The following is a 27,645-nucleotide window of genomic DNA, read 5'->3' on the forward strand; positions in this document are numbered from 1 at the left end:
TTATAATAGTACATCAGCCTTATAAAATTGAAGCAAACTTGCAAATGTCTGTCCTTAGCGTTGGGTATCCTTCTAGAGAAATATTTTATTTTGTATTTTTAGGGTGCGGATGGATACATTCGCCTGTCTAAGCCTCCCACTTGTACAGTGTCTACGCAGACTAGTCCACTGGCTTCGCCTAGAGATGGCTGTCGAGTAAGTATTAGTTTGCAGTAAAAAATATCAAATACAGTAGACTCCCGATTATCCGCGGACGGATTATCCGCGCCTGCCGCACTAAGTGTTTTTTTTTTGTTTGTTTTTTTTTTTTTTTTTTTGCGCTTCCAAGCAAAGAGAAAATGTTTCCAAAGCAAGAAGCAAACACAAATGACTGATTTCTTCAAAAAGGTGTAGTTTTACAGTTATGCTTTTGTAATTACATAATACATTATAGTATTAAAACAGTACATATGTATTCATTTTTCTGTGTATCCTTGACGCCTGTCGTTACAAAGCACTTTTCTATTTTCATTAACAAAATGCATTTTAGGTTAGTTTTGAGTGATATACTAAAATATTAAGCGTTAGTTAAAACATTTCCTGCTGTTTATTTTACGTTTTATTGTACATAAAACGATTTTTCAAAGTTGGAATGACTGTTTTCTTTTTTGCTATACCCTTTTTTAGCTTTTCCGCGATTTTTGTTATCCGCGGCAGCCGCGCCACCCAATTCCGCGGATAATCGGGAGTACTTCAAATGTACAGTTCTTTAAAGTCGTTGACCCGACGATGGGAGAGGTGCTTCGAAGGTGAAATATTAAAGCATTTTAAAGCTTAATAAAGTGAGAGAAAAAAAAATTATATTCCCTGCATCATTTAGCCAAGAATCTTTGTAATGAGAACTATTAGCCGATATATTTTGACTGATCTTTAATTAAATGTTTCTCTTACTACAGGGAGTCAAGAGGTCTCGGTGACCTGGTGATAAGGTTTCAGCTTTGGGCCCAAAGCGTTTCTGGTTCCAAGAACCACCATGTATGCAGGTCTGGTACATGTAAAAATCCCTCAGGCCAAATGTCTTTCTTCTGATGTGGTGAGAAAGTTTGGAGAGGGTTCGCCAGCTCGGGTGTCGTCTTCATTATCTAATTGCGGTTCAAAATGACGGGGTCCATTCCAAAATAGCCCTAGTATTAAAATGGGATGTTAATATAACTAAAATCCTTTAGAAATCGATTTGTTTCATATGTTTTGTTGGTGAATATTTGTTTTGTTGGTCATATATTTGTGAAATTTCTTTCTATAATTATAATGACTGTGATGATAAATTTAAACAATCAACTTGCTCATGTAGTGATAGATCGAGGTTAGATGGCGCCCCGGTTACAGTAGTCAACTGAAATAGAATTAAGAACAAAAGCATTTCATATATTAAGTGTATACATTAAAGCTGGCGATTGGGGCATATCTTCCTCTCCCGTCCCTTTTATTTCAGTACTCTGGCATCTGCAAAATGATAAAAATCATTGCAGCTAATGATGAATTAAGTGACAGTAACTTTTGATAAGATCGTTTCATATATTTCTATATACAATTTTGCATTTCTCTGTTTTAAACGTTAATCAACTTAAGTTGTGATCCCAAAGTCGACATTCTGTTTCCACAACTTTGAAGCTCTTATGTTAAATCAAAATTTCAAACCAAGAGTTGTCCAACGTCGAAACTGCTCGATATATTAGGTGTATAACTTTGCTTCTACGGAATTTGAGGCATTATTCTTAAAACGTGATCACCTATTGTTGATTCAAAGTACTATCCATCGCTAGCTACTACATTTCCCCAGCTTTTTGACAGTTATCGGATATTATCTCGAAAAAAACGATGCCTCTTTTGAACCAATTTACAAATTGATCCGTTGTGCGGAGAATAGATAAGATCTCCCATTTTAGTGTCTTCCAAGTGTTATGTAGCCGAGAAATGTCATGCTGGCATATGACTTATTCGTGTGTTTCTAAGTATTGTCCCCATCTCCCTTCCAATTCTCAATTCACAAACGTTAGTTGTATTCGATACCAATCCTTTGTGGTGGTTTTACTCGGTTTCAACAGGTCATAATATATCAAACCGAGTTGGTCCCACAAAATGAAAAGAATGACCGTGACACCGTAAACCTTCAGTCTGAAGCGTTGAAACCATTCATTATATGTTCGACACTAAAAACAGACTCGCCGTAAGTATTTGAAAGCATTCGATATGCCCTGGCCGTAGTTTTTTTTTTCAAATAGAAGCAGAAAATCAAAACGTCTTGAAAATGATGAGAATTTGGTTTGAAAACTGACATCTTCGATCGAGAGTAAGTTTATTATGCAAACACAAATTCAATGATATGGTGCTATCGTTATATTGACGGATGTCCAAGCTTACTATGATCTGCCTATTTGCAGCATAGTAAGCAAATAAGTAAGAAGGCAAATAAGTAAGGTAGATCAGCATTTGCCATTGCAGGCATCTACCAAATCTATGTGATTAGATCCTGAGTTCCCTCATTTAATCATATTTGCAAATATACTTATTTTCTTAATTTCATCGTTTTTTTACCAAATTAATTTTGTTTTTCAAACTGATGATATCAATCCATATTTTTCATTGCAGCACCACAGGCATCACCACCACAGGCATGCATCCAGTCCTTCAGGTGCTGTGTACTCTTCACGCAGTCCATCCTACAGTGAAGACATCATCCTGGCTGACGTGAGGCGGGACGGGCAGTACGCAAATTCATATTCGAGTCGTTCCAATGAATATGGGAGGTTGCAGCCCTCACCAATGAATCCTTCTCATACTGGGCATAGGTATAGATTTCTTTTCTTTGTTTATGTATATGAATTCACAAATGTGTCTTCGCCTAATTTTTTTTTTTATTCTTATGGAAGAGGAGGAACGGAAAATGTGTTCCTCCTGTCACTATTTCAGTGAAGTAATTCCAAAAGTTATTATAATTGAATTGACATCATTAAATTATGTTTATAAAAAAATTTCATGATAATCTTTATAGTCTGGCATACTCTCTGTAAACTGTGACAATCGCGATGCAAAAATCGTTTAACTGATCATTGGACCTTGAGCTTCTTAATTTAGCACGTAGTTATTTCTTGGGTAATAAAAAAAAAGAGTGTTACAGATGATTTATTAGATTTGCAATCACATTAATTAATCAAGAAAAATGCATAGAAATTTTATCATTTTTCTTCAATATCTTTAGAACAAATTACATTATTTTATATACAAAAACAAAGCCTTTTAGTGAAACCATTTTCATTTGATGATGATTAATCTCCAATTTTAGTTAATTCTTAAAAATATTTTCAAACAACAATGCCTTTTTTTTTTCAGTTATTGAATGTATATTAACTTATATTTCATTGATACTAAATACATTATTTATGTGAATATTGTCGATATTAAATAACTATCGTTCTATTAAAGTAAGAGCCGATTTTTAAAATGAAATAAAGATACAAAATCGAATCTTAAAACATTATCGTACTGCAGAACTTTAGCAAAATGTAGGCCACATCTTTCTTGAATCTTTCCTATCGCAATTAAAGGGGGGATATTATCAATTTGTAGAAAGATTTTATTGTCTTCCTTTAAACTTTTTTTTTAATTTGACATAGTGATTTTTTTCTCATTTAAATCGATTTGAAAAGAATGAAATAAATTTATATTAAAGATTTAAACTCTGATATTAGATTTAGCTATCTTTTGAGAAATTTTGAAAAGTTTTCACAATTATAACTGAAAAATTTTCGGATATAATTGAATTTCCCGCTTGTTGACCGCAATAATTTTCGTAATTCCGAAAATTTAGAACTTCAGTTATCTGGATTATTAGGGACCAGGCTCAATCCAAATAATCGGGAAATATATATATATATATATATATATATAAAAGCGAAATTCGCTTTTAATGTATTAATTCATCGTTGTTTGTATGCAAATATATTATATTGAAATATCACGAACAAATATTAAAGTTTCATCCCCCCTTGTTTTTATTTGGTTAATTTCATTTGGATAATTGTCTCCGCCCCTTCCAACAAAGTGATCCAGATAATTGGAGTTTGGATAATTGTTGATTTACTGTATTTTTGGTCTAAGTAAAAACATAATTTAAAATATTTGATTCTATGTAATTGGGAAATCAAAAATAATTTCCAAAATTCGTTTTTTTTTATCTGTATTTTCTAACGCATCTTCAGTTACTTTATGTTGTTAAGATTATTTTGATTTCCCTGTTATGAAAATTCTAAACATTGCTTTCTTCTTGTAGGAAACATGATTCATGTTGCTCGTCCGACAGCATGAGCTCAAGCTTCTCTCAGAAAGCACAAGACCATAGCCCAGAACAGAATGGAATACCATTTGACCAGCGCTCAGCACCAAAACCTATTGATTCTAGCCGGAGGCACCGGTCTTTGGACCATGAGCACGGCACAACAAGCACCTCTTGGAAGCACCACAGTGTTGATGACCAAGGGAATATCGCGTCGCGAAACCTGACATCAAGAAGCAACGAACCTCCCAAACCACCGCCTCACCGGAAACATCGCAGTGAAGATTTATCGCCAAAGACAAGTTTCTTCACTCCATACCCGCAGATGGAAAGCTGTCTTTCCAGCACGCCTGCTAATATACGTCGCCAATGGTCAAGAAGCACCTCTGACTCTAGCACCTCTAGTCCTCAAAGCCCCCCAATTGTGCCAAATCGGGAAGTACAGGTTATTCGAGGGGAGGATGGAAGTCTTTTTGCATTTAGTGATGTACCACATGGTTCAAGTGACAGCTCTCCACAGTCACTGGATTCAGCCAAGGGACTTGATAGCAGCTTCATTTCTCAGAGTAGTCTGATGTCACTGGACAGTAGCCAACAAAAGAGTGTGTCAGAATCCGCAACATCGCCCAATCTGAGGCAGATACAAATGGGTTCGAAGGTTCCCTCATATGAAAAGGAATCTGTAAGGACTAAGTTGCATCATGGCCAAGATAGCCGAGAAATGACCAGTTCGTTTTATCAGAGTGGTGCTGCAGCTCATGAACCGAAGAGTAATGTTGTAAATAATTCCTTTAGGCAAAATGAACAGCCAACCCCCTTGTATAGTAATTATCCATCCCTTTGGGATTCCCAAGCAGATAGTCAGACTTATCTTCTACCTTTGCAGCATTATCTGCTGGAGCAGGCCAAGTTGTCAGGTAGGCTCTTTCGGTTGCAATATTAATTATCACTCTTTTTTATTTATTACATTTGAGTGTTTCAATAAAAATGAGAATATTTTTATTCCCTCTAAAATTGGCTTTATTGATAAAGTAATTCCAATGAGAAATTCTTACATTGCCTATTTTGCACATTTTTGAAATCCAACATGATTTCGAAAATAATTTTTCTTGTTTAGTTATAACTTAAAATAGTTTCAAGTCAATAACTCGTTTATGAAAATAGTAGGCAGTACAAAATAGTTGTGGATAAAACATGAAATTTGCCTCAATCTTCAGAAATTTCTGTTTCATTTAAAAGTATCTATTCTATCTAATATGTTATAAGAAATGTTACAAGATCTTTTTTTTAAAAGTAGAGTATGCATCTCAAGAATCATTAAATTGAGTAGCACTTGCAAAAATCATTTAAAAAAAATTTGTATCAGTAACTATCATTTACCCTTCAAAAATCATATCTGAGTGATTATACAATATGGCTAACCTATTACTAAATTGCACATAAAGCATTAAAGTTATATAAGTTTTCTTTATTTAGCATTTAATAAAGTAGATGTTTTATATGTAATAAAATCCTACCATTCATACAAGTAAGTTTTTTATTTGCATTCACTTTTAGAGTATAGCAAAAATCAATAATTATCTGAGATATTTAGTAGTGTGGGCAAACAAATTTTATTACTAAAAACAGAAGAAAATTTTTCTTATTTGTATAAAATATTAATACAACAAAATTTTTGTGTTAAAAAATTTTTTTTTAAATTATTTTGTTTAAAAAATCTAATATAATTTTTAAAAATATGTAACTTTTATGTTTTCTTTGTAGGTTATCAGTTTGGAGATTTTATTGGTGATGATTTAGATTCTCTTTCTCAAAGTGATGATGATTCTGATGGGCACAGGGAGGAAGATGATGACTTTGCTGATGATGAAGCAATGAGTCATCAAGATTCTTCCTCTCAGGAGTACTTAGATGATACCCGGTACTTAGACGATGATGATGAAGATGAAGTATATTGTGAACCTCCTCCTAATTTCCAAGAAGCTGATCCTAGTCATATGTCTAGTAAGTTTTACTATTTTATTTCTGTAATTAATGTACAATGAAATATATCTGCTCTTATTCCTAACTAGAATTGAGTGGGTTGAAGAGATGAAAGAGATGTGTTATTAGTGCCAACTCCCCTACCATCTTTAAATGTTTAAAGTATTTTTATTTTTGCTTCCCAATTTAAATTTTTTAGGCATGTTTTTGTTGATTTTCTAAAGAAAGCTAACTTATTTGATATAATTCAAATATAAATGAAAAAAAACTATCTATAAAATATTCTAAATCTATCAAAAATTCAAATAGTCAAAAAATTTGAAACCATCACCAAGAAACACAAGATAAGGCAACATAAATAGTTAAATGGAAAGTGCGTAAATTTTGAAGGAATGATAGTATATGCTAATGCTACATCCATTAGTGACTTTATTTATTTTTAGATTTTTGAACTCCTGTGATTCATGCAAGAACCATAAATATTTTGAGAAAATCCATCGAATGTCATTAATATATGATGGATGCATTGCATAGCATCCATAGTTAGCATCAACATATATAGAGCATTAAAAAATTTATTAGATTGAATAGTACATGGGATTTTTGTGGCACAATAATTATATAAATTTAAAGAGCTAACATAAGAGATGAAAATAACTAATGACTAATTTATTAGCATGTAAACACATTTTGTTGTCTAAGAAATGTCAAGGGACTAATTCAACTAAGCATGCTAAAGCTTTCTTTCCAATATCATTATTTCATTATGTTGTCTTAGTTAAAACTAATTCTAAAGCCTTAAAAATGTCATATTACTGTTCTGGTTACAGTTCTGTCATGTACCTTATAGAGAAAAAAAAATTTTGATACTTCATTTAGTCAAAAAAATATTAAAATTAATTTTTTAATACATATCTGGAAGAATTTTCTGCAAAAATTAATATTAGTAAGTTAAAAAATATGTTTCCACATTTATTACAGTTCATGGTATTATAATTGGAAAATTGTAAATGTTGATTTTAATTGAATTAAATATTAAAAATTGTTTTTATTCATTTGATGATAATATTGTACTTAAATTTTTAATAGAAATCATCTTTTATATCTAGGCACTCGTCATTCTTCATTGAGACGTAAAAATACCAACCTAATTCCTAGTCATTCTCCCTCAATAGAAAAATCACAGGTATGTTCCCTCCTGCATTTGGACTGTAAATTTATTTTATTTGAGTTTTAATGAGTAGTTTTAAAATTACTCTGTTGATTATAAAATATGATTTTTATTATTTAACTATTTGTAAATTTTTTTGAAATTCATATTTATATTCTATAACTGTATTGACTTCTTTTTTGTTTGAAATATATTTAATTTTTATTAGAAAAGAGTAACATTACCTTATTTTCAGGAATTCGTGTTGAACATACACAGGCTCTCAAATTTAATGAATAAACATACTTAAAGATTTTTTTTCTCTGCATAGCATTGTGATATAATTAGTAATTTCTCCCTATGAACTCATTAGAAATTCGCAGAATTTATTTAACATATTAATAAAATTATGATACAAAATTATTGAAAAACTACATCCTTTGGAAGATTCCTAAGTTTACTTCATAAACAATATTCTCAAAAGGTGCAAGCATTTTGATTATTTTAGTCTTTTCAGACTGATATCATCCATGGTCAGATTCCTCGACCCCTCTCTATGTTGGCAACAACAGATGGTTCTGGAGGCTTAGATGCCATGGCAGCTATGCAGAGACAGGTAAAATGACATTAGGGATTTTTTGCCTTTGGGATTTTATGCTTTTGCACTGCCTTTGCTTTATATGTTGCAAAGCTAGCTTTAATATGTAGCAAAATTTTCAATACCTGGACTGCCATGTATTGCATGTATATGATTGCTTCTTAAACATAAATGAATAATCATTGCACTAATCATGCCTAATTTGCATTAATTCACACTTAATATGCCTGATATTTTTGTCAAATAATGGTTTGACATTATATTACCTTTTAAACAACATATCCTTCCATATTGGATTTTAAAAAAGGACTTCAAATAGTAATCAGTTTGTAATGGACTAATATTTTTCTCCTTTATAAGCTTTAGAATTCTATTTAAATAACACATTCTTTCCTTCTGTTTCAAATTGTGTATGAAATATATAATGAAGAAATTTCGGTGACATTTTTCCCTGTGAAAAGTTGTAATTAACTTTTCACCTGTGCAATAAAATAGTCTCTAAATGAAAAATATCATGGAGGATTTACTTAGGTAATATCTATTTATAATATTTTTCATATTTTTGTGTTGTCTTGCTATATGAATATAGAAAACTTAGCTATATTATGTTCCATACTTTGTTTTTAGTATGCTAAATGCAAAACTTAAAAAGTTTCAGTAACTTATTCTTATTTATTTATTTTATGCTATTTTTTATTTGAATTAAAATGCCTGTGTAAAACTTAATGTGAATTGTTTCTTCTGCTTCTTTATTGTTACTACATATTTATACCTTTAGCTTAATTTTTTCGTATTTATTTCATATATGGTCATCATATTGAAAGATATTTAAATATTTAGGCATAATTTGCACTCTTTAGTTATGGAAAACTATGAAGATTATAATGAATAGTACTATTTATAACTTATATTATGTCTTTAGTTGTTTTTTAATATTCAAATCAGTAAATTTCATAAATCATCAGTAAATTTGAGATGTTATCATACCTTTTTCAGGCTGCACTGGCAAGTAATAATGGTGGAAAAGACAAGAAACAGCCTTCAGAAAGTGATATTGAGAAGTATGCTCAAGACAATTTGAATAGGCATAAAAAAGGAATTTTCAGGAAGAAATTCACAATACAAGATATGCTGTCATGGTCTAAGGTAAAATGCTTTTCCTGTGTTTAAAACTCATAAAGTAGTTCTAATATCATTATTCAAAAAAATTTTTAATTATTAAATATATTTTTAATATTATTTATATATAATTTTAATTATTAATATATTTTATTAAAATATTTTAATATGTTTTTAATGATTTTCTGTAATGAATAGATAAATATTAGATTCTAGATGTTTAATGTTATCATCATTGCTAAAATGAAAATGGTCTTCTGTTTTTAAATATAGTTTTTATCATTAACTTCAAATGCATTAATCAATTTTAATTCTTAAAAAGGATACTGAATTTAAAAAAATGTCTATGGGAAATTGTTCTGATTTCAGTAATACGAAATCAGAATGTAAACTGCTGAATTGATGTCAAAATTAATTTATAGTATAATAGAAAGCATGTTACACATGTTTCTTCTGTTTTAAATTCTGATTTCATTAAATAACCCTTTATCATCTCAATTTATTATATAATATCCAGTTAAATCTACTAAATCTAAAATAAAAATATCTTCAGCATTCTGATTATTTTATTTTATACAAGCATTTTTTTAAATTCTAAAATATGCAATAATTTATATTCTGCCAACATAGTAAGACCCATTTTGGCTTTTTATTAATTTTTTTTTTATCATTTATCCAGTATAGAAATATACTGAGCGATTTGTCATCTATTTAGTCTTTCTTAACCCTGCATATTTTGATATATTTTTAGACAGAATTTAAAACATGCATGTGAGGGCATATCTATTTTTTTTCTGCTTATACTTTGCCTGAAAATAGATATTAATGTATGTTTCTTATTTTAATAGGATCCCATTCGCAAGCCAATGATCATGACTACAGATAAGTCTCTTAAACGGGATGCTTGCGAACTATTCAAATTGATACAAACTTATATGAGGGACAGGAAAACCAAAAGCGGTCAGTCGCTGGAATCTGTAGTTTTGGAAATTTGTACAAAAGGTTGGAGTAGACAGTCAGTGAGAGACGAGCTTTTCGTGCAAATCTGTCGACAGACAACTGAAAATCCTAGGAAGTAAGATTTTTACTTTCTTTTTCTTTGCTTGAAGTCCTTCTTTCTATTGCATTGTTATTAATATAATATATTATTGAATATGATAATCATATATTACTCACAACTGTATAAAAACATTAAAAATCTTATTCTATTTATGTATAAAAAGATAATTGTAGAGATTCAAATTTTTTTTTTAGATATTTTCTCTTTATTAAATATGTCTAATTGCTTTGATTAAATATTTGTCTAAAGGCATAATCAAATACTGAATGTAAATTTCTTTTGCTCATGATCTTTTCTGAAAAGTAAAACTTTTTTATGCCCCCATTTCTATCAAAAAAAGCATTTCTCCGTATCTTTAATGTTGTGATGAAATTAGAAAGTATTACATTAATTAATGATAACTAAAATTGAATTTAAACTGATTATTTAGAAAATTTCAATGAAAACTTTTTAAGTCTAGAGGATTTTCTGTACAATTTTTGTTTACTTATCAAAGAATGTATTAGAAATTTATGGAAGAGTTACAAACATAGTTAAACATATCCTGATCTGGAATATTTAAATATTTCTTAAAAAGCCTATGTTTTCAAGATGGCGATTGTTTTATGTCTGACATCACATATTATGTTGAAAAACACTGAAATATTATTTAATTCATTGATTTAATTATAAATTTAGATAAAACAGCTTGCACTTCAAACTCATTTTAGATTTTCATCTATCAATGTTGTAAAATAATATGAATTGTATTTACACTTTTATAAATATATACAGCCTTTAATGGAACAAACCTTGCTAATTTTTAAATGATTCAGGATAGTTTTGTAAAGACTTTTTGTAGATATATTAAATGTTTTTAGTATGGTCATAAATCAGTTTGCAAATTATGCAGTTTTTCATATTTATTATATTTTTATTATTTTTTTTTTATCAGAGAAAGTCTAGTACTTGGCTGGGAGTTAATGGCCATATGCTTGACCTTCTTTCCACCATCTGTCAAATTTCAACCTTACCTTGAAGGCTTCATTAACAGACACAAAGATACATCTTTCGATGAGCCAGATGTAAGTATTAAGTCTACTTGTATATATTGTATATACATACACAAAATATAATTTTTCAGTCTTTTTGAATTAATTTAAATACAATATATACCTGAAATTTAAGTGGGCCACAGAATATGAAAGTCTAAAGAATTATTCCATATATATATATATATGTATATATATATTTCTTCATTTAATTTAAATCCTAATTAATTTTGCACTTTTTTTCTTAATTTAGCTCATATTAACTTCATTTTAAAATGTGCTCTTATTTCCTGATCGAATTCCATTTTTTTTAAAATTTTATTTAATGCTGCATATGCTCTATAAAATTGCTGGTATCAGCATTTCATTATTTCCTCACACTTCAAGTGAAGAGATAAAAATGTTTATAACATTCTTTTAAAGATACCTAAATTTACCTTTCCTAGTACTACATATGACAAAGAAATTCAAAAAATTATAAAAATAACTGATTATAAAATCACTGAAGGGAAAATTTTCTGTTTCTTTTGCTCTTATGCCACGATATAGACTGACATATCTCATCCCTTCTTCCTTGTACATAATGTGCCTCCCGAGATGAGATAAATCGCAATTTTAAAATTTTCCTAAGTTTCTTCTATTTGGCCACACATCTGCTAAAATATGTTTACACACACAGACAGATATATATATATATATAATAGCCGCCTTTGGCGACCAGCTGGTTCGCCAATCTTAATGTTCGTTAAAATTTTAATAATTAAATATTTTATGTAATTCCTACTTTAATAGCTTCTTCATCAAAATGTTTTAAAACTTCAAATTTTGATAGTCATATAATTCACTCATAATATTATAAACGCCTTCAGTCATAATGTAATATGTATCTCTCTAATTTTTTGTTAGCTCCTGTAGAATTTATACTTTAAATTAAAGTGGAAAGAATTAATCTTCAATTAATATAATAGTATTTTTTACTGAAACAAAGTATTTTGGTAAAATCCTAGATGGCGACTTATTTGAAATCTCGCCAAGTTGAATACTAATTGAATATTTGTTATTATTATTAATTTTCAATTGAAAAACAATACTTGAAGCCCAGATATAATAATAATATTTTTTTAAAAATTTTAATTTTTTTAATAATTAATAATAATAAATTTAAAATATAAAAAAATTAATAAAATTTATGATAATAATAATTAATAATATATATATATATATATAATAAATTTTAAAAAAATTTAAGATTCCATAAAATTTTAGACAGTTCTCCTTGATATATATATACAAACGATATATATGTATATATATATATATATATATACAGATCGTATATATATGTATATACAGATCGTATATATATATATATATATATATATATATATATATATATATATATATATATATATATATATATATATATATATATATATATATATATATAGTTATGACTTAATTTAAAATGAGAGTTTTTGTTTTAAAATGTCCTCCTGATGGCAGAAAAAGAATCCTATATGTCAGTGTATCATTAGTATGCAAAATATACTGCATATAATAATAATTTTTTATTATTATAAAGATTTTTTTTCTAAGCCATAAGAGTATATTAATTCATTTTCCTCCCATTTGATCACTTTCATGTTTTATTGTAATAGTCTTATTTTTTAATCAATATTATTTGATGTGAATAATATTAATAACTTAAAATAATCTAATCTCATAGGTTCACTATGTTAAAAAAAAAATACTCTTTATTATACTGTTTACCAAAAACATTATTTCATTTGTGGAAATTTCAGAGAAATTTAAGTATTGAACATTGGTTTTTGATAGAGAATTTATCCACAGATATGAAAACTTAAGTTTTAGTAGTCTGACAATTCAGTGCAATATTTTTCTATCTTCAAAATTTCTATTTATTATAATACTTAGTTGAAATATAGATGAGCATTTGATATTTAACACTAGAGCATATTTATATTGATTAATAACTTCATAACAACTATCTGTATTTTTAAATAAAGAACTTCTTCTATATCGATATATTTCTAAAATAGCTGGGGGGGGGGATTTGAATTAACTAGAATGTATTTTTTACAAAATTTTTTACTTTTGTTGGAAAGGAAAGTAAATACATGAAGGTCCTCTTGGTAAGAAATAGTTAAAGAAATTGAATATTTATTTATCATATTAAAACATTGCTGAAGTGAAACAAATTATTCAAATTAATTCTTTCATATTCCTGAAATTGCTAAACGTTTTATGTGTTTTTTATTTTTATGTAATGAATTTATGTATGAAATATATATATATATATATATATATATATATATATATATATATATGGGAGGGGATAATGGCATATTTTAAACTTTAGTTCATTTGTGGTTACACACAAAATAACTTTTTTGAATATCATGTAGCTTTTATAAATATTTTGTAAATTCTTAATTTGTGTTTTTCAGTTTAAATTAAGTCATTATGCGGCTGTATGTAGCAAACGCTTGGAGAGGATATCAAAAAGTGGAGCAAAACGAGGTCTCAGAAAACCTACTCTTGAAGAGATTGAGCAATCTAGAGTAAGATATTTCTTACATATCTACATGAAACAAATAATAAAGAAAGTGCATTTTAGTTTTAAAAAATCACGATTTGTAATTTAAAATAAAAGTATTTGGATATATATTTTGAACTTTTTACTTAATTGTTTCTTATTTATTTTAGATACAGATATTTAGACCTAGTATGTTTGGTAATCTACTGGAAGAAGTTATGGCTTTGCAAGCTCATAAATATCCTAACCGCCAACTGCCCTGGATACAAACAACCTTATCTGAAGCTGTGCTTCAGTTGAATGGAACTCAAACAGAAGGAATTTTTAGGTAATTAAATGATAATTCTCCAACCTTTAATGATTAAAACAGATTAGTGGAAATTCATTATTTTCTACTGTTGAATGGCATATGAACTTTAAAAAGTATAATTTGCACTATACATTTATTTACACATTAATACATTTATTAATGATGTGTTGGGATTTAAATGAAATATTAATAACTAATTTTTATTCTATATTTTTAATATTTAAAATAAATTGTTAAATTTTTATGCAAAAATTTGATTCATAACTCAGAGAGTTCAGATTATCAAATGGATTATACAATACTGTTACTTGGAAATGGTATAAAGCGGTATTTGAAAGAAATAATTTCTGTGAAAAGTAAATGTATGTTCATTTGTGATTGGGGTTGTTCATTGTGAAATAGGCCAAAAAATAAAAGATTAAAAAATAACAATCCCCCAAAATAGCAATAGCAAATCGTCTTGAATTCATAAATTATTATTATATTTTAGTTTCTATTTTTTTTACAAGAAATCTAAATGAAAATAATGCTGAAATAGAAATAATTTATTTAAAAAAATTTTTACACTCTACAGAGTTCCTGGAGATATTGATGAAGTGAATGCCATGAAGCTCCAGATTGACCAGTGGGAAGTCCCTGAATGCAATGACCCCCATGTACCTGCTTCTCTGCTGAAATTGTGGTACAGGGAGCTGTATGAACCTTTAATTCCCAGTGAATTCTATGAGGAATGCATACAGAATTGCTTGGACCCTGAAGGTGCTGTTGCTATTGTAGACAAACTTCCTGAAATCAACAGACTGGTGCTATGCTATCTGATTCGATTTTTACAGGTGAGCTGTGATAAATGATATATATAGATTTACCATACTTTCCATATCTGGAATTATATATATATATATATATATAGGACAAATACATATATTTATACAAACCTCTGTTTTTATTATTTCTGTCTACGATTCTTTAATTTTATCTTCTTTTTTTTTTTTTTCATTGAATGTGTGTAATATCCATTTTAATTATATTCCAATAAACTTTTCATAAATCATAAGATATAAACATATATTACTAGCTAGAACATTACTTTAGAGTAAGGACAGAAAGAATTATATTTTGTGCTGTTTTATACTTTAAAAAAAATGTGCACCTGGAAAAGAATTTGAAATCTAAAGTTTATATAGTTACCTTCACCTAGTAGCTGTATGTTCTATAATGTTCTTGATACATTAACATGTTACACCAAAAAAGTTTCTGCAAAGGAATAAGGCTCTGAAGGGTTTTGGCCTTACCCTAGGTGTAAAATTTTTATATAGGAAGTTGGTGATACCAATATTAGAGAGTATATAAGAAAGAAATCTTCTCTTGCTGTTTATAATTATTGTATTATTACTATTCAGAAAGGGTTAGGGATCCTAGTGTTAAGGTCTCGCCTTCGGAACCATAAATACCCGATTCCACCGAAGGACTGCCTTGTAAGCGGGCCTGGTGCATGTTAAATTCGTTGAAAGCAAACGTCCTGCAGCTGAAATTCGGGAGAGGGGAGGGGGGTGCCAACTCAGGTGTCGTCCTCATCATCTGACCGCGGTTCAAAATAGGTCCCTAGTGTTGCTTTAAAATGGGGCATTATTATTAAAATTCAGAAATGGTTAAATATCATTGAAACTAAAAATTTCATATTGTTTCCAAAGTGTTCTGTTGAATTCGTTGTACTACTAAATAAGCTGATTTATTTATTTATTTAGCACAAAATTATTTTTGTAAAACAATTGAATGAAAATAACGAACATCTTTTATACAGGTCTTTGCTGCCGAGCAAAATGCTACAGTAACCAAGATGGATGCGAGCAACCTTGCAATGGTGATGGCGCCAAATTGTCTGCGATGCATGTCCGATGACCCTAGGGTTATCTTCGAAAATACAAGGAAAGAAATGGCCTATGTTAAAATGCTCATCGAAAATTTAGATACTACTTGCATGAAAGGAGTCTTGTGAAAAAAATTCTGACTGTTATAAAGCTAATCAAAATTATCTTAAATTAGGTAAACTTGTATTAAGATAAAGAGATTGCAATGTTAATTTTTTTCAGTCGTACTACCCCCCAAATATTTTTACAGAACAGTCTGATCGATTTTTAATAATTAGAAATATGGTGGAGTTAAAGATTTTTCTATTTATTCAACTTTTACTTACCTTTGTTCTTAGGTGTATTATCGGTTTGAAATGACAAGGTTTTAAATATATTTCTTTACTTTGCTTTATCTGGAAATCACCTATAAGAATGGAAAATCATATTAAAATTTATTATTATTATTATTTAACTACTTGAAAATTTTTTTGACTTATGAAATTCATACATTTACGTATCTATAAAGTTGTTTTGTGCAGAGGATTTGTTAAATTGAAACAAAATCTTGACAATTTGTTCATTTTTGATACAAAGAAAATTTTGCTGAAGTTAAACTCTGAGGCCAAGACTTTTTTTTATTCCTATATATATATAATTTTATTTAATTAATATATATATATATATATATATATATATATATATATATATATATATATATATATATATATATATATATATATATATATAAAGTATGATTTTGCTATTGTTATTTATGTTATATTTAAGTTGTATTATGTGTAGGAAAAGGATGCAATTTTATTTCTTTGCATTCTAGTGAAATTAGAAATCATCTTGTTAATTTAAACCCCATATACATTTAGGTAGTTTTAATTGTGATAATCAATATTATCTAAAAATATAACTTTGCTTAAAATAGATTTGAAAATGTTGAACTCCACATGTTCGTCAGAATATTTCAAATTTTTTTTTAAATCCGAGATCTGAATTTTTACAAAAAAATAAAAGGCAAGTGCCATAATAAAATGTTTTTAAAAAAAACTAGCTTTAAATAAATATGTGACAAAGCATAATATATTTGACTCACATAATAATGTTACAAAATAAAAAATATATAGAGAGATTTTTAATTTTTTGTTATAATTTGTTGTAATAAATACTTAAAAATAAAAAGCTTTCAAATTTAAGAAAAATTAGTATTTTCATGATTTAACTATTTTAGTTTGTTAATTGTCAATAAACATTGTTTGAACATATTACATATAATGTATATTTTTTTTATGAAAGGCGTTTTTTCTTTTCATTTTTAAATGTTTTTTTTAACCATTTTTCTATGATATTTTTAAGCTTTCATGAAAATTTGCTTTTATTTGTATATATGTATTCATATATATATATACCAAAATAATGTTTATATTCATATAATGTGATTAAATTAATATTTATATTCAAAATTGGCCAAATATTTCCATAAATAGGGTTTTTTTTTTTTTTTTAAATCATGCATTGCTCATATCTTTTGTATAATGAGGCCCGGTTATTTTCTTCTTTAACTGTATATATTGAAAACCATTTGTAAATTTCTTATTGTACAGACCAAATAATTTATTCATATTCTAAAAGAAAGAATATATTTTGAATCTCTGTTGTAATTAAGTGCTTCCATATCTATGTATATTAAGAATCTGCAATTTAAAATGAATCTGAATTTAACTAATAATTTTGATGTATTTTTAATAACTTATTATTTAAAAAATATTTCATTATTACAAAAATTATAAAGTACTGAATGTATGAGATAGTCATAACTTCAACTTGTTTGTCTTTATTTTTAAAAATCATATTACATGAGATGTAAAATTCTTTATATATTTTTTTCCAATAATATCTTTTTTTATTCCATTATTTTACATAAGATTAACATGCATGTATACATCAGTACATTCTTGTATTTATATGAAATTTATCTCATATTCTTGCAATATTTTTCATTAGCTTATCTCCTGAGATTTATCAAAATCTCAGACAATCATATTTAAGGTTGACTTAATGGTATGAAATTTATTGTAAGAAGCGTCATTTTAGTGTTGTATACCGTAATAGTTTTTTAAATGATTAGTATTGTTGCAATTTTTGACCTTGTTATGCTTAATAGATTCATAACTAGTAGTATTAAAGCCTTAATTCACCTACTTAATTGGTTAGCACCTGCTTTTACCGGAGGATGTTGTATGTGTACGTTGATAAGTTAGTTTATTTTGAAATGAAGCAAGTGCCCTATTGTACATAGTTGTATATGATGTAGAGTGACAAAAGATGTATTCCAGCTCTTGTAATATTAGCATATTATAATGTGACAAAATAAACTTTTCAAGTCATAGATTGTGATTTTTTCTTAAATGTCTGCATTGGATCTATTGCAGTAATTTATGTACTATCTTTCTTAATCAGTAAATCCAGACACCAACAAGATCATGTTGGTGTATGGATTTTCTTTCACTCTCTCTCTCTCTTTTTGTGTGTATATAATTGAATGTGTATTTCTTCCCAACTAAAAAATAGTGTCCCATCACTAAATCTGAATTTTTAAAATGATTTCTTGTTAAATGCGACAATTCTAATAATTTTTATCTTATCCCTGAAATCATTTTATACAATTTCTTATAGTCATACAAGAAGACAGACATCTGGTGTATTTTTGGATGATTGTTACTATTTTGATGGGAAACCAAATATTTCTTAAGTCATACCATATGTTCCTATATAAAATTTGGGGGGAGGGGGTTCTGACATTTGTAATTCCATCAGTAGAAATTGCTGCATCAAGTGAATGTTTTCAATCTCTTGAAATAACATCCAAAGTAATACAGATTATTTGAGATTAAAATACATGCATGTGATTATAGATTTTAGAAAGGAACCCTTTTTAAAAATTCGCTACACATATTATCACATAAAAGTTACATATTTCTTTCTGCAATCATATAACTTTGAATGTGCGTCTATTTATAAGATTGTCAGAATTTAAAAAATTCAATCTGTATACAGTTAAACTTATCTTATGCTTATCCATGTCAATTTCATCTTCTGTTACTCTTCTGTGTACCCAATATATGTTAAATTATGTCGTCATCATCAAGGATGATTATGTTCCAGATTTTTGTTCTAGTGTTAAAACATTAATTAGATTTAAAGTTTCGGTTCAATATCTTTTTTTCTTTCTTTATTTTTTTCAAGGGATGGCACCTATTTGACTAAAGCTTTTAATAGAGTGGAAAATTTTCATGAGCTTGGTGACAAGATCTTGCCGTGCTTTTTATAATTGAAGCTCAGTATTAAGAGAAATAGCTTCCAGATAATTTAATTTTAATTGGTGCAGTGCCATCTAAAATAATTAGAAATTTTGAAAAGGTCGATTCTGTAATAAAAGAATTCACTTTCAAGGTAGCACTTCAGAATAATTTGTTTTTATTATTATTATTAAAATGGATAAATTGGGATTTTAAGTAGCAAAGAATGTGATCCCCTAATGCTGAGAATAAGTTGTTTGTATATTTAAAAAAGTTTACCTCTAAAGAATCGTTTTCATCGAATTTAGTGGTTTGAACCCAGTTCTAATTGATGAAACAATCATTTTCATTGCTTTTATAAAATTTTCTAATACTTTGCTAAATGTTTTTTTTTTTTTTTATATAATGAAAAGTTTTGATTCAACCAAGAAGTCAGGAACTGTTATGTTAACTTAGTAATAATTTTTTAAAACTGAGGAGTTCCATGTGGAATTATTGCCCCCCCCCTGCCCTTTTAAAATTGTGCTTTAAACTTTTTCTAAGTGAAATCTTTACAAAATATTATAAGTTACACCATCATTAGTTAATTTTTCACTATTTTTTCCAAAATTGTTCTTACTTGCTTTTCTAATGAAATTAGAATAAAATACACATGTATGTTTGTGTATTTCACTGATATTATGCCAGAGTTTTACATCATGTTAATTTTTGGGATATGTAAAATGGATTCATCAATCCCTCATGGTCATTAGGAGAGATTGTGATGGAAACAAACTTAACCACTCAAACATACACCTTCTCTTCATTAACCTATAGCACTTTCTTTTTTATCTCATAAACTTAAATTCGGATTGGAATTTGTACCTTTAGTGTTGTTATTTTGATACTGGCTACGGCTGGAAGTTGAATTGAAGTTGCTGTAGATGAACTATTAGTTAGATATATGATTTAGATATCACTTAATATCCATCTGAAGTTAAAAAATAAAAAAGGACTACACAAATTTTTATAATAATTTATTTAAATTTTTTACCATGTTTTTTAAAATAGATTAAAGGTGTAAAATAGTTTCTGATAGTCCCATACGGATTATCTTGAAAATATGTGATAGTGAATTTTTTATTTATATTTTTTAGTCCGTTTTAAAAATGTGGCATATTAATTTTTATTTAAATATTTATTTTCTGCTTTTTCAATCTTTTCTGTGTGAAATTACAATCGATTTTAAACTAACTTCCTGATGAGCTATAGATTTGACATGTCCACAGATGTCAATAATGAAAGTTTTATTCGATTGTAGAATTATTTCCGAATAGGTAAGAAAGGGAATTAATATTGCATCGTCCTTCAATTCTGACCTGATTTCAATTCTCTAGCTCATCGGGGAGTTAGTTTAAAATCGATTCCAAAATGTGCTTCGAACAGGCAGAGCAGAAAGCGAGTTGATAAAACGAATCAAATGCAGAAAATAACTTCTTATATATTTATTGAAATGGCAATTTATTATGAAAATAAAGCCGTGGAAAGTAAGGAAAATTAGGGGGGGGGGGGAAACGAAGAAAACAATATTACTTCTGAAAACTAGAAAAAAAATTCTTAATTGTATACAATATTACTTATTGCTCATAACAATTGATCTAAATAAAAATTAAAGGCAGTATTTATCTACATTACTAGAAGTGCGCACCAAATAATCTCAATGAGTCGCAAAATGGCATTTGAACAATAGTTTTAAGCCTTTCATTTTAATGGAAACACATTCGATTTTGATTTCGTTTCGTTTGCTATGAATCAATATGAAAAAGCTAAATTATTAATTTTAAAGAAATATAATAAATTTGAACGTAACATCCAAATTGGATTTTTTAGCATTAGTAATGTAATGTAATTACAATTACAATTAATTTATACAAGTGTACTGCATTAATAAAATATTTTTTTGCATACAGCATTTTAATGTGTGGTTACATTAACTAAGTTATAAAATCTTTTAAGACACTCGAATGTTAATTATGAAAGTAGGTAAGAAGAATTTGGAGTTTAATTAGGCAAAATAACGCTGAACAATGCTAAGGATAATTTTCTTTTAATTAATGTCACATTGAAATGTTAATTTCATTTAGAAAAAATGAGAAATGCTTATAATCTAACATTGAATATAAAAAGTTAATAAATAGTGACCGTTATTTTTAGTTTGTATTTGTATCTATGCTACAGGCAAGGACAGAAATTCAACAATTCTGTAGAATTGGCCTTTCTAGGAAAAATAGGAAACAGTATTTTATATTTGTCCTTGCCTTTCGCACACGTGACATATTAACGCGGATAATGGAATCAAATTTTGAGACTCCTGGAATCAATAAATTTTCTTTTCGGCACACTGTTTTTAATATCTCAAGCACGTTTTGTACAAGTTTATTAATTTTAGCATTCAATTATACATATTTATTTTACTTCTCTGTATTTATATTCAGCACAAACCTTTGGTTTATGACGTTTAACTGTTTTTTGTCTGCATTCCATTATATTTGCGTACGATGCTAAATGTCATATCGACAAGCTAAACAGCCGACTTGAAATGGGCACTAAAGATTTGAGGAATTTATTCTAAAATTAGATTTTTTATTTTTTATTTTGCTAATTCATATCAGGCATGTCAATTTGCATATATTTTTCATAAGCAGGATAAAGCATTAGTAGCTAACAAAAACACCATAATCTAAAAAGACTGCTTGATCTTGACTTCGAGACATTTACATTTAAATTTCCGAGCGACTGAAATTTCGGCTATGTAGGAGGATCAGCGCCATATTTGTGAAATTCCTTCGATTCTAAAGCATTGTTGTCATAATTTGGCTTGAAGTTCCCTCTATTTCTACATCAGAATTCTGAATCTTTCAAGAGACATTTCTTTGTTTAATCATTCTTATATATTTAAAATCTTTCTATTCACACAGACCAGATCGTCCAGGCAGGGGTCTAGTTTTAGGTATCCCCAAGAAAACACCTGGTAAAATTATTCCGACAAGAATCCTTTATAACATTTACATTGAAATGTTAACAATTGAAATCGTCTAGACCTAAAATTTATTATCGTAAAATTATATGCTCCTAAATATATGTTAGGATAAATCTCCTATTGCCTTGTATAGCTAGATCACCAGTAGATAAGATTAGAAATTAATTGCTTTATATAGCTAGATCATCTGTAGATAGTATTAGAAATTCATTGCTTTATATAGCTGGATCATCAGCAGGTTGGTTTAGTAAAAGTTGCTGTAGACCTAAACAACCTCGTCGGTTTTGCATGAATATAGTAATTTGAAGAAGAAATGATAGGCATTACAGTTTTGTTATCCATGAGATCACTCAGATTTCGCTCTACTTATTTGATAGTTAATACAAGGTACTTAGAATTAAATTTACAACATCAAAATGGTGCAAATTAAAAACTTGTGAAAAGAGCTGAATACACTCGAAAAAGTGGAATTTTGTGGAGTGAAGAGAGAGAGAGAATTTTTTCAAAAACACAGAAAGTCGTGCAAGCCGTAGTGTATGTTTCAGGAATTTCATTTGCAATGTTACCAAAAAAAAAGTGCTTACTCCTCAGATGTATTATTGATATTTTTTTCCAGAAGACTTATTTCTCTTTATCTAAAAATATTCCCGTGTTTTGCAAGTCTGTATGAGATGTTTATCACTAACTTTCCATTTCTAAGCTTTCTTTGTAATTACCCTAAGACTGCTAATATTCATTATTTTTTTTGGGTCCCTTCATCAAACAAATTCCATTGCTTCAATCAAATTGAAATAAAATATAAAGCCATTCTGAAAATTTTTTCGGACAACATTCCAAAGTCAGAAAAATTTTATGTAGAATTTTATAGATCATGATACTTAGAGGATATATATATATATATATAATAATCAATTGTTCATATTATCTTATAAGCATGAAAATTAGTGTAATTTCGAATGGTTTTGAGATAATGTGAGATTTTATTAAGAAGATGTATACCTAGGCTGAGTTCGTAGATAGACCCTCCAAGTCAAAGGAATGAAATGGTGGAAGGTTGGTTGCAAGAATTTCCAAACAAATGAAACAAGATAAATCAAATTTGAGTCTCGCCATTAGGAATAAATTTTTTACTGAAAGTTATTTAATAACTTCAATTGCTTAGAAATCCAGGGTTCGGAAGCGATTTAAACTTTCAACGTTGATTATTTTTAACTATTTTAACCCCTGCTTTCTTCCACAAAAAATATAATATCGTGAATTTGGTAGGCTAATGACTAGATATGAAGCTACTGAAGAGCAATTTAGGGAAAGACATCATATGAAAGAATCACAATCAAAAGATTAGAATACGACCAAGTAAATATATATTCTCCAAACTTCCATACCACATAAACAGAAAGATGCTTTAGATTAAATTGTTGAACTGATGTTCTATTTTGAACATGTAGGACAGATCTTGTAAATTTGAATCATAATCACATGATTCAACTCTTGCACCATACAAGAGGGAACAAGAGGAATAAATTTTAATCAAAATATCAACAATATAATTGAAGCAGATGATTTTAAAACCTACCATAAACTAATTTTCTCCCTAAGTTTATAATAGTACTACAAATTTTATCAATAAATGAAGTAATATATAAAGAACATTTAACAGTTTAAAGAACACTTTGAGAGAATTAATAAAATCGGTAATTTTTCATTAATAAGCTAAATTTATAGTTTTCTCAATACAAATTGTTAATCAACTCTGTTTGTGAAGTTCTCTTAGAATTTTGCTCATGTGCTCTGACAACAGTTTTTCCTTTGTATATCTGTTTGTTAATGATAAAAAAATATTTATTATCTACAAAAGATTTACTTTACCAGCCTTCATTTGAGTTTGAAAGGTGTACTTATGTTTTCTTTCCATTATCGTAAAGCTATTACTTTAACACAAACAGAATGCATTAACATAAACAATAGATAATGTGAAATTACAGATATACAACACAAAAAAGACGTTTTAGATGAAAGAGAGGTTTTAAACCATAATGGTAGAATATTCAAAGCCTGAAATTTGTTTAGCAAAAGTAAACATACAATTTCTTTATTTCATACTGTTAATAAAGCCTATACTAATTTTAAATATAGGCTATACTAAATAAGCCTATAATATTGATCCAATTGCACATAATTGAAATTAATATCATTGAAAAGATAAAATTTTGAGTTTTAAGATAGTGTAAAAATATATTTCCCTCTGTAGTTAATATACACATTAATATAAAAACAGGCAATATTTTGTTATTTCTCCTAAACTGAAACTTGTGTTTTTGAAATCTGCTTCATTTACCCACTAAAGCTTTATTTTTTCTATCTCTTTCTGAGAATCTGCCATTATTTTGATTTTAGGCAGGAGAAGCTGCATAGGTTTGCCGACGGGGAAGCAAGACAAATCCGATAGGCGGGCAAGTACAATTTCTCTAATTTGGCTTCAGAATAACTCAAAAACTAATTTTTAAATTTAATTAAAGGAAATTAAGTATTATTTAGCTATTTTTTATTCGGATACTAACCCGTTCTATCATTATTAATATATCATTAATAATCTATCTATCATTAATAATATTCGAGTCTTTTTTTTTACAAGACTGTTGATATTTACTCGCACTGAGATCTAATTTTGGAAAAAAATATGGTTATTATATTTCATTCTAGATTGTAGTATACAGATAGAAACACAGATTGCGCCAGAATGCCGTATCATGTTAAATGAACAAATGTATATTGTAAGCGTGGAAGCTATATAAAATGAATGTAGAAACTAAATTCAAAAAGTTTTATAAAAGAAAATTTTTAGAATTCTAAAATCATAAATTAAAAAATAACCGATGTTCTCTCTAAAATTCGATTTTTTTTTTTTTTCGCGCAGTTCCCTTCATAAAATAATTTTTATACTAATTGCAACCACGAGCAGGAATTTGAATGTATTTCGAACCTGAAGGCGAATAAGCGAGCGCGTATAGAAAATATTTACCATAGTTCGGACACGAACAATATAGAATGCTGAAAAGATACAAAGGTGTTTCTTAGGAAGGTCTGTGAAAATATTTTGTAAATATATAAAACTTACTATTTTATGTAAGATATTGAAAATGTACTTAGGAAAAATGGACTACTTAAATATTAGGTTTCCAATGTACTTATTTTTCAATGTATATTTCTAATAAACGTGTCCTGCCAGAGAACGCCTTACATGGCATCCATGTACAGTAGTTACGAAATATTAACCTTTGGCTTGAATTTAGCATTTTTACTGAATTTATCGTGTCATCCTTGGCGAGTTATCTCTGGCATGCGTTAATAGTATCCAAAAATCGAATTTGTGTTTTAGACACGTTTTTCTGAATTGATTGAAACAAAACTGCACTTGTAGTCACAAAAGCGCAAAGCAAATTTCATATATTAATTTATTATAACATTTAAGTCATTGTGTTTTTGAATTATCGAGTTTCAATGTTTATGAAAGTACATAGACAATCATAGCTCAAAATTTGAAAAGAATTTATACTATAGATGTTGAATTTGTGCAGCAAATTTTACCCATTTAGCTCCCTTTGTTTTGTAATTATCACGTTAACTTACATTCGAACAGCCGGACTTCCTCTGAGCAGGTTTTACTCCAAATTTGACAGAAATCCGAAAATTTGATGTAAAGACAGTATAACATATTTCAACTATCTAATTCGAAATGTTTTTCAGTTTTCTTTATCACAGACAGACGGATATTTCCTGAAAATGTGTTTTTCGAACTCCAGGTCTAAAACGTGGAGACTCGTCAAAATCTCGAGTTCAAATTTTTTGACGACTATTGCACTTCCTCTGCATTATGTATGTAGTGATTGGATTTTGAAGCGTTAGGAAATAAACGTTCATAGATGGCGCTAGACAACTAGCGCGAGTGTAATTAAAAGAGTGATGTCATTCGAATGTTGGCTCTTGGAGGAGGAGTTACTGAGCAGAGTAACTCGAACGAATCTGCAATAAATTTGTTGTTCAATTTTCTATTTGCCTATTTATTCAAAGCACTCACGAACCAGCCACGACAATGTATGTGACAAAGTAATTCAGTTTATTAAAAAACAATTAGATCTTAGATATGAACTCCCCATCTTCATTTTTAGGCATGGTAAAATACTTTTTTCCTTCGCAAGAATATTGCAAGCTACTATTCTTCTCAAAAAATAAATTTTATACTCTCAGGTGCATGCATTCGGTTTTTTTTTTTTTTTTTTTTTTTTTTTTTTAAGGCTTTTGTATATAAGGACGAGTCTAATGGCGCATAGAATTACTAAATTTTTAATCTGTAATTAAAGGAAAATATCACATAATTTAAAATCAAAAATCACTTGAAAACGTATTATTACCGTAAATGCCCTTATATTATTGTAGGGATAAAAATAATTGTTCCAAATAAGATGTGCCATCTAATTAGCAAGTTAAGTAGATTCGTATGTGAAGGGGTTAATAAGTTATATACGGATATTCTATGAATAACTGTTTTATAATCATCATTCTATCAAGACATTTTTATCCAAAGTCTATTAAAATTTAGAAGCACATGAAATTATACAGATTTTGAGGCAAAGAGTCATTGAAAGAATTTTTTTTTAAATGTAATGCATTTCTCGATAGCATAGTTGCAATACTGAATGCAAAATCTGAAGAATTTAGGTAGTGATTTATTTAATAAATTTAGCGCGTACGTGGATAAGCTCTTTTAGTATAGCTGAGAAGCTACTATACTATATATATTTATTTTTTGTTGTCAATTGAAGTTAATATTTCTTTAGTGTAATAATTGTAACCTGTAAATTAATTTGCAAAAAACAGATATTTTAATGTTAAATAAACTTAATTCATAGTTATAGAATTTACTTATTCCAGTGATTTATAATGAATTAACATTATCTGGCTATACCAAAATAACTCTTCTTAGCATGCATATTGTGCAAGTGTCCAGAGAAAAGTGTTTTATTAAATGTAATCTAACCATTAAATAGTTTTTAGTCAGAGAATTCTCACAATGAAATAAATTTACCAATTCGTTACCGAGGAAGTAACAATTAGTTGAAAAAAAAAAAAATTACGATTTTAGAACTATTATTGAATTCTGAATTAGGGAAAACCACTCTATCGCCCTATTCATGTATAATATAAAAGTATATTTCCCTAACTACTCGCAGGTAATTGAAATACTCGATGTAAACAATTTTTTCTCCTAACCTATGATAACTTCTTAGCCGAAAGACAGTTGGCAAAAAATGGGGCGTCTTATTCACTTGTCAGCTTATTGATTATTC

The 27,645-nt window shown here is 28.3% G+C and overlaps 1 protein-coding gene across 4 annotated transcripts in view; it reads left to right on the forward strand.

The window, feature by feature from the left end:
* Positions 1-16,603, forward strand: part of LOC129984275 (rho GTPase-activating protein 39-like) — a 171,524-nt gene extending 154,921 nt beyond the window's left edge. For 2 of the 4 annotated variants that reach the window (XM_056094119.1, XM_056094118.1), the window contains 13 exons: positions 103-195; positions 2,629-2,828; positions 4,310-5,229; positions 6,077-6,316; positions 7,405-7,481; positions 7,954-8,061; positions 9,040-9,189; positions 10,011-10,237; positions 11,157-11,286; positions 13,722-13,835; positions 13,981-14,138; positions 14,695-14,953; positions 15,922-16,603. In XM_056094119.1, coding sequence (XP_055950094.1) covers positions 103-195; positions 2,629-2,828; positions 4,310-5,229; positions 6,077-6,316; positions 7,405-7,481; positions 7,954-8,061; positions 9,040-9,189; positions 10,011-10,237; positions 11,157-11,286; positions 13,722-13,835; positions 13,981-14,138; positions 14,695-14,953; positions 15,922-16,116 — 2,871 coding nt within the window. In that variant the 3' untranslated portion in view covers positions 16,117-16,603. The remainder of the gene's footprint in view (positions 1-102; positions 196-2,628; positions 2,829-4,309; positions 5,230-6,076; positions 6,317-7,404; positions 7,482-7,953; positions 8,062-9,039; positions 9,190-10,010; positions 10,238-11,156; positions 11,287-13,721; positions 13,836-13,980; positions 14,139-14,694; positions 14,954-15,921) is intronic. The other 2 variants (XM_056094120.1, XM_056094121.1) reach the window with 2 other exon arrangements.
* The last annotated feature ends 11,042 nt before the right edge of the window (positions 16,604-27,645 follow it).

This window comes from Argiope bruennichi, chromosome 9 (assembly GCF_947563725.1).
Source record: "Argiope bruennichi chromosome 9, qqArgBrue1.1, whole genome shotgun sequence".
In the NCBI taxonomy this organism is placed as follows: Eukaryota; Metazoa; Arthropoda; class Arachnida; order Araneae; family Araneidae; genus Argiope; species Argiope bruennichi.